At 43.6% G+C, this 8,335-nt stretch overlaps 1 protein-coding gene across 1 annotated transcript in view; it reads left to right on the top strand.

Annotated features, from left to right (window-relative positions):
* The window catches only part of SIK2 (salt inducible kinase 2), a 109,487-nt gene that overhangs the window by 15,040 nt on the left and 86,112 nt on the right, over positions 1-8,335 (top strand). Inside the window, exons 2-3 of the mRNA XM_019510443.1 lie at positions 1,121-1,237; positions 7,761-7,824. Coding sequence (XP_019365988.1) covers positions 1,121-1,237; positions 7,761-7,824 — 181 coding nt within the window. The remainder of the gene's footprint in view (positions 1-1,120; positions 1,238-7,760; positions 7,825-8,335) is intronic.

Genomic DNA, 8,335 nt, shown 5'->3' on the forward strand with positions numbered 1-8,335 from the left:
AGCTCCTCTGCTTGGGTAGGGGGTCTATAGTAGACTCCCACCAATAGGTCCCTTTCCCCTCTTCTGCCTTGAACCCTAACCCAAAGCACCTCAGAGTGCTTCTCCCCTGACTCCTTACTAATCAGCGAGGATGTGTAGTCCTCCTTGATGTAGAGTGCCACTCCTCCCCCCCGATTTGTTTAAAAATCACTTTAATAGTCTCATTAATAGGAGGTCTTATAAAATCTCCAGGAACCTGTACTATCTGACAGTCTGACTCAAAGTAAACCACTTATAATTGTTCTTATGGCCCATTCTCAATCAAAATGATTCTAGTCTTGTTGAAAGAAGCTATAAAAGTGGACCACAAGAGAGAAACCTTGATGAGGCCATTTCTGGTTGGCTGAAAGACCCCAGCCTCTCCTTTTGGAAGTGCCCTTTTCCTATGTTGTTGAAGTGTATAAATACGTACCTCTGCTGTTGTAAATAAATACAGAAAGGCTATGTTCAGCCTCTGACCAGCAGTGATTACCTGAAACTCCTGGGTTGCGTAGAAATAAACTTTCTCACTGTTTTTTGTGCCAAACATTTTCACGGGGACTTTTCTTGCACGTGTCAAAATGCAAGCTCTCGTGGCATGACCCATGAAACGGCAGGAAGAAGTTGCTGCATGTGCTCAATAACCATTTCTGAAATGCAGATATCAGCTTTTTATTTTTAATATAGCAATATCCATTCACAAATTATATTCAGAGTGGTCTTTGGGCAGATACTGATGCAGAGAGGTGCCTCGTGAATTTTTTTTTTTTAAAGCAGCTGTCTGGTAAGCTCCTAAGACCCACTGACATTGACCTTTGAAAACCTGTCCCTAATTGGTAGGAACAGGGAGCAGATTCAGAGATCTTGTGTGACATCAGTGCTTCTGGGTTGCCAGGAGCATTCTTTTATTTTCCTTCCTTTTATTAACATTTTGTTTAACACACACATTTGCTGTACCTTAGTATTTCTGCAATAACAGAACAACCTGCCATGAGCTAGAAATTGTGGTGCTCTGTTTCAAATGTGAAGTAAACCAGTAGCGAGAAAGTTGATTTAAAAAAAAAAAATTACAGCCTATTTTTTTTTTTTCCCTTGGCTTCAGGTGGCAATAAAAATCATTGACAAATCCCAGCTGGATGCCGTTAATCTGGAGAAAATCTATCGAGAAGTGCAGATAATGAAAATGCTCGACCACCCCCACATTATAAAGCTCTATCAGGTACAGTTACCTGCTGCTGTCCTTCTCCTCTCTTCCTCCATGTGTTTTTGTGCAAAGGCTTTATCGGTGTCCAGTCCTGTATGTCAGCAATGTATTTGGGGGCTGCTTTTTCATAATGCGCATTCAGCTTTTAGCTGGGTGAGTTTCTGTGGCTATGGTTTTCTTTAGTCATTCTGCAATCACTGTTGCATATGCAGCTTCTCGACCACATTTGGCCTCTGTGCTGCAGAACCCCGAAGATGCCTGCATTCTTCTTTTGAAAAAGTTAAGATGTAATTTAGTGATAATGAAAGATAAGAGACTGCGATACCTGGTGACTGAAACCTCCTGCAGCTTTGTAGAGCAGCTACGTTATCATCAGGAACTGAACCCATGGCATTGCTGCTGTGCACACGCTGAGTTCAGAGGCCACTTTCCATGGCTTCATTAAGTTCTTGGCTTGTTTTGCTGAAACTACCTGCAGTGATGTTGAATGTTGTGGTGGTGGTGGTAGAAGCTCTTGCCCACTGAGATCTAGACTGAGACCACCAGTCTTCTGTAGTATAAAGTACTGAGTTGCCAACAGATAACAACCCTCAAACCACACTGGCCATTAGCAGAGGAAAGTTTTATAACCACCTCTACTGAACCATCCAGTGCCCCTAAACAGCAGGATCCCAGTTACTTGTCTTGTACTTGGTAAAGTCACATCATCATAAAGTGGGTGGAAGATGCTGCCATTCCTGTCTGGTAGCCTTTTACTCCCACTCTCCACTGGTATAACTAATTACACCAGGTAGGATGACAGTGATTTAAATCTTCATCTTTCAAAGTCCTATCCAGACACTTGGATATCCACAGTGAGTCTCAAAGCCTTTAGCCTGTCTGCAGAAGTTGTTCAGATACCTGTTGGTGTCATTCTGTCTTGCAACTTTATATCTGTTAACTACTGTTAGCAGATGCGTAGGGCTTGCTAAACCACAGAAAATCAGATAATTTCAGACATAAAGGTGAATCTGCCTTTCAGTCATCTGACAACGTCTAGATAATCTAACAGACCTTGGCATGAAAAGGTGAGAAGGGGCATTCGGTTTCAAAATGTCTTGCTTTGTTCTTGAGCAAACACGCTTACCCATTGTAATCAAGGTTAGAGATACTCCTGAGTGTGTTTCAGGTGTCAGCATGTCATTGGCACCCAGTCTGATGTGGCAAGAATTTCAAGGCATGCAGCATTTCGTCTTTAGGGACTAGTTAGATTTGTTGGTTATTTCCCCCTATTTCTGGATCAGAATCGATCCCAAATGACTAGTGACTTGTAAGGGCAACTTCCCCAATAGGTATTCTCATGTCTTTCTTCTCTGAGCAGCAGTAGAAGTTGCCTGGATTTAGTCACGGGGGAGGTGGACTACTAAAAATCAAAGCATGGGCAGAGAGAGTAGTAGAGAAATCCATCCCCACAGAAGCCCACAAGTTGAGAGAGTCTCTGAGAATGAGAGAAGACAGAGTAGATTGGGTCCATAGATTACTAGATGGTTGTCTGCTAGCAGGAGACTGATTTGAAGGTTGAGTCTTCCAAGAAGTGTTTGGAGTACTAGTCGTAGGAATCCCGGCACCCTCTCTTTCATCATCTGTGTGTTACATATAATTGGCTTTTCACGTGGACATTCTCCCCTGGATAAAGGAGCTCCATCTTCCTGTAGGCCTTTGGTTTGTTAGTTGTCCCCTGGCTCTTAAATCTAATAACATTTCTGAGCTCTCCATGTGTGCAGTGAGGAGAATTCATTAAGTGGGAAAGAGAGAGGGAGGAACTTGCGGCAAATAAGCTGAAGAAAAGAGTGCTCTGAAGAAATGTGGTGTATACTCTTGATAAGTACCAGTATTAAATTGCACCCCACCTGGAGGCATGGCTTCTTTATGCTGCTTCTAGCTCCCTATAGTTGCATGCAGCAGCTAACACAGGGAGATTGTAAAAGCACAGTGTAGTACTTGGTCAAAGGGCGAGTATCTGGTAACTGCTTTGCCATTCTGTGTGCATCTGCTCTGACTTTAGGTACAGAGTAGAATATAGTGCAAGTGGCTCTGCAGGTACTTTATGACAAGGGTGTATGAGCATCAGGTGTAAACAGTGGCATTAAGGCACCTTTATATATAGTTTGCATTCCATCCAAGTTCATCCTCCTCCGGATGCTCGTGCTCCTGGCGTACAAGATCGAAATATTTGCATTGTAGCATCCCTGTGTCCCCTATCAAAAGGCACGTAAAAAAAAGAAAGAAAGGGAGCAGAGTGGCTGTAGCCATCCTTTTCCATTTTTCTATATTTTTGCCCCCAAAATTTCACAATTTTAAACTTTGGTTTTTTTTTCTGAGGCTCTTTGCAGCACAAACATAGGTTAAAACAGCAGGTTTAGAGTATTCAAATCTGATCCATCCTGAGACATGTTTGTTGCATAGAGAAAGTTACAGCTGCTGGTATTTTTTTTGTCTTCAGGAGAGCCGTGTGCCAACCTCCCTTTTCAGCTAGGATGGGAAGTTCGGGAACTTGGGCTGAAGGTTGCTGAACAACCTTGCTCCTCAGCTTTCCAGGTCCCAGTGCCTTAGGGAGCAGGCAGGCAGTGCCTGACGTGGTACTATCAGGCAAGAATTGGGGACCATCAAAAGCTACTTTTGATACTGACTTTACCACCATGACACCAAGAACTGGTACTCCTGTCACACCAAGCCTCGGGAAACCTGAGCACCAAACTAGACACAGCCCCCAGCACTGATCTGCCTCTTTGCTCAAGAAGAAACTCAACAACTTGCACTTTTCTTAGGAACAGAGTACTAAGCCTGCTTGCTAATAGGCACAAGTGATGCCGGCAGAGTAAGGTGCCAACATCTGTTAATACTTGTGACCATTGGCATTAGCACCCAAACAGATAGTGTGATCAGTCCTGACAATGAAAACCTTAATGGTTCCAAGTAAGCTGATGTTAAGAGAGTTTGCTATGTCTCCATCACTGCCCTTGGCACCAGCGATACTGTGCTAAGGCACTATGCTACTTCCAGGTTGGAAGAAGGTTACTTCTTGTATCCTACCTGTTACCTCGGCTCTGGCTTTCTTTTTTTGACATCTAACAAGAAACCTTCCCTCCAGTCACACACGTCACGGGAGGGTGGTTCTGAGTCAACCAAGACTGCCTGCTTCATAACTCTGACTCCCATGCCTCAGGCTTGGCAGTGGCTTAGCCAACCTTACCAGAACCAGCCTTATCCTTACGATGTCCACCTTGACCCTACTGGACGTACTGGAGCTGTCCGTTGGGACATCCAGCAGTTGCTTCCCCTATTGCTACTCAAGAAAACGCAGGTTGCGCTATTTATTTTGCATGCATTTCAAAGGAAAACTGAACCAGGGGAGAAGAGGAACGGGAAGATCTTGAGACTCTTAAACATCATTCTTCTTCAAAAGGCTTGTCACTGCCTTTGGCCTGCTGAAGCAGCCTAGCTGGTTCCTGTACTCTGACTTCTTATGCCTTCAGAGTTTTCCAGGAGCTGCTGTCTTGGAGAGCAGAAGCCTGTTGAAATCTCTGAAATGAAAAAAAAGCCCGTGAGAGAGTTTTTTTTCTTCTATGTACTGCATTCCTCCAGTCCTGCAAGAATAACATTGCCAATTAAAGAGGACATCCTAGAAGCAGCCTCAGATTTGGTGGCTGACGTCAGCAGTTTTGCTAGCAGCCACGAAAAGAACAAAATAGAAGAATCAATCCCATAGTCCAAGAGCGTGGAGCCGTTTACACCCACACAACGCCAGATTCCTTCGTGGTTTCTGCAGTCCTCAAGACAACCAAAAGACCAGGACCCAGAGAAATTGGATCTCTTTGGAGAATAGCCTTATTTGTCATTCTAGTTATGAATAGCAAATTCTTGAGTTGCATTTGCTAAATATTATTCTTTAACTTGGGATTGGGTACTCCCCCTTCCTGGCCAAATGCCCTCTGAAAACTGTCGTTGCTGAAAGTTGGCTTTGGGCAACAACATTTTTGGGCAGGAATGGATGCATCGATCACTGCAGGTCTGTGAGTGCTGGGCTGAGTGTGCAGAGCATCATGGTTGTGGCCACTGGCATCCTTCATAAGGAGCAAAGCGCCATTCAGCCCATACACTGCTAATTTTTGGCTCTTATTAAAGAACTTCAAGGTCAGGCGTAGCTTGTAGGGCATTTTCACTCTAGCCCCTGACAGCCTGTCCTGTATGTGCCCAGGGCAATCCTGTGACTTTCTTGTGTCTCTTCTCACACTCTTCTCCCAAAAGTTGGCTAAAAGTTGTGCTTTGTCTATGAAGTATGTCAGGAGGGCTTCTATGCACAGTATTTCCTTATTCTAAAGAAGAATGAAAATCTCATTTGGATTAGAAATGCAGGGAGCATTTAATTCCAAGCATTCTAGGTGCTGCAATAAAAGAATACAAAGGCGAGAAAACCCCTTTGCATTCAAACCAGGGTGGAGGGGCTCTGATCCTACACCCCTCCCCTGGCAGTGAGCTCACTCCTGTAAAGATCAGACTTGCAGTGACAGGATTATTCCACTCCTTAAAGACAAAGGGCTTGATTTAGCAAAGTCGTGTTCAGCTTTAATTTCATGTTACAGGAAAAGAGTCTAGCACTTCCTTATAAATCAACTGGTGATTCATAGAGTAGAGGCAAATGTTAAGGACAGAATTGTTAACTCCCTTAAGTAAGATTGACTGTGATCTTTCTTAAGCGGATGACAAACAAAATTTAAGAGGAGGCAAGAACAATTCAGGAGTGGAAGTAAGTAGAGGCAGGTCAAGACATGTGATGTTTATTGTTTTTACCCCTTGAATATTACAGGGATGGGCACATCAAAGGAACACTCACTAGAGTAGATTTAAAAAAAAAAAAAAGGCATCTCCCACATTGGGGCTTTCTAGTCTGTCTGTAATGTTCCCATCACTTAACTCTATGCACAGGAGGAGTCTTGACTGTCTTTCCAGGGTCAGGACATTTTTGACTCGGTACTGGGGAAAAAAGGGGCTGACCTGCATCAGAGGGCTCGATTAGGTCTGGACTCTTGTATTCATAATGCAGAGAATATTGATGTCCTCTGCCTCCAGGTACTGCCTCTCAAAGCCAGCTTGTATTTCAGCCCAGAATATTTGCAGTCATCATGCGCACCGAGCCTTAAATTAAATGAGAATGCAGCCAGGGTAGGACTGTCTGAGGATCAGCCATTGTGTGCTGTCTGCTGCTCTCCTGGGGATTGCATGTTTTTATAACTCTCTGTTAAAAGTTGGTTTCCTTTGGGCTTTTTAAATACATTTCCCTAAAAACAGTTATTTTACAAGAAACTAGTGCCATAGTTTTCAAGGTGGTAAATAAATAAAAGACAGGAAATTCAAAATGAAAGGAGGCTTACCCACAAGTTTTTCAGTTGATCTGTGTGTTTAACAAGTTGCCATGCTTGGGTCATTCAAATAGTTTAGGTCCAAAATGTGACTGACATTCAAATTGTTATAATTTGCTGGAGGGAAAATCCTAAATGACTATTTTTATTTGAAAACACAGGTTTTCAGTCTCTTTGATCCTGCTGCTTATGAAATGAGTCCCGAGGGAGTGTTTGAAAAGAGTGGGCTGGGGGTGTCACTTAGGAAGAAAACTGCAGGGTAATGGAGGTAGTTGTCCCTTCCAGGGTAGATAGCATGGGAAGCCAGTGTCTTGATTCTTATCTCATGATCAGGACATGCAGTGCAGTACTTTTACATGAAAGTTGGAAATGTAGTGATTTTATTTTCACAGTATTTTGGAACAGAGGGCAGGCTGTTTTTGTAGAACTGCCTGGTCGAGTAGCAGCAGGATTGTCGATCTCTGAAGAGAGAAATTACGTACAGAATTGAAAGATTTGGGGGTGCAACTGTCCTGTACTGCATTATGGTAGGCGTGGGATCGTATGGCCTGTAGTGTTTGGTGAAATTTGGCCAATTTGGGATGATGAGCACACTTAATTGTATTGTTTTTTCCTCCTGTGATGAGTAAGGGCAGCAGGGGCTCCAGGCCCCTTTCCGGTCCCCAGACGCTAACCCTACTTCAATAAATAAGTCAGAAGAAGAATTTGGTAAGGCAGTCACTCAAACCCAGTGACGTAAGTAGCAGCAGCTGTCAGGACGAGAATTTCAGTTGGGATATGGCGATATCGTTTCTTCCTATGTGTGGCCAAGAATCGAGCCCATCTCCTTTAGAGTCATAGATTGTAAGGCCGGAAGGGACCTTGGAAGATCAATGGGTCCAGCCCCGTGCACCAAGCAGGAAAGACAGCAGGGGTGGGGGGGTCAGGTGATGACGTAGCAAGGCCGAACTTCGGCATGCGAGGAGGTCTAGTGAAGTCATTGGGGCTAGTACACCGAGTAAAACTATGACCTCATGCAAACGTTGGTAGTTTTGAGCCCCGGAGTGACTTCCATTAGGGGAGAAGGGCTGGAAAATCTGTGGTTATGTCGCTTTTCCCCTTCCCCCAACTAAACTAACGTGCAATTTCTCCATCAACAGGTGATGGAGACCAAAAGCATGTTGTACCTTGTGACAGAATATGCCAAAAATGGAGAAATTTTCGGTAAGCAAGAGTCCATTTTAACATTAAATATTTCTTTCTGCAGTTTGTTGTTGCAACTTAGTTTGGTTTTTCAAGAGAAATCCAAGCCTCAGGATCACTTATGCTGTAGCGTCTGTTCTTTGAGGAAAAGCTACAACTAAGTCAAACTGTTTTCCATAATTTAGGAGTTAATTTTCCCCCCTTGAAAATATGCCGAATATTTGCTTTGGTAAATCTTTGAAAGAAATCTAGCTGGCCTTTAGCAGAGAAGATTGTATGGTAAAAAGCAAAACAGTTTCAGTGAAAATCTGATTTCCTTTATACTGGTGTAACTTCATTAATGAAAACATTACCAGCTTTAAGCCACTGCACCAGAGTTCAGAAGCTCAGCTTATGCTTAGCATGTTAAAAGCCAAGCGATTTGCTGTTTCAGGTAAGACGAAGCTTCTTTGTTTCTTGTGTCTGTAGTTTTGGTGAATCATTCCCCCCTTCCTCCCCCATCTTTCCACCCCCCCCCCCCCCCCCCCCCCCC

This window comes from Gavialis gangeticus, unplaced genomic scaffold (genome assembly GCF_001723915.1).
Source record: "Gavialis gangeticus isolate Ggan-Ray unplaced genomic scaffold, GavGan_comp1, whole genome shotgun sequence".
In the NCBI taxonomy this organism is placed as follows: domain Eukaryota; kingdom Metazoa; phylum Chordata; order Crocodylia; family Gavialidae; genus Gavialis; species Gavialis gangeticus.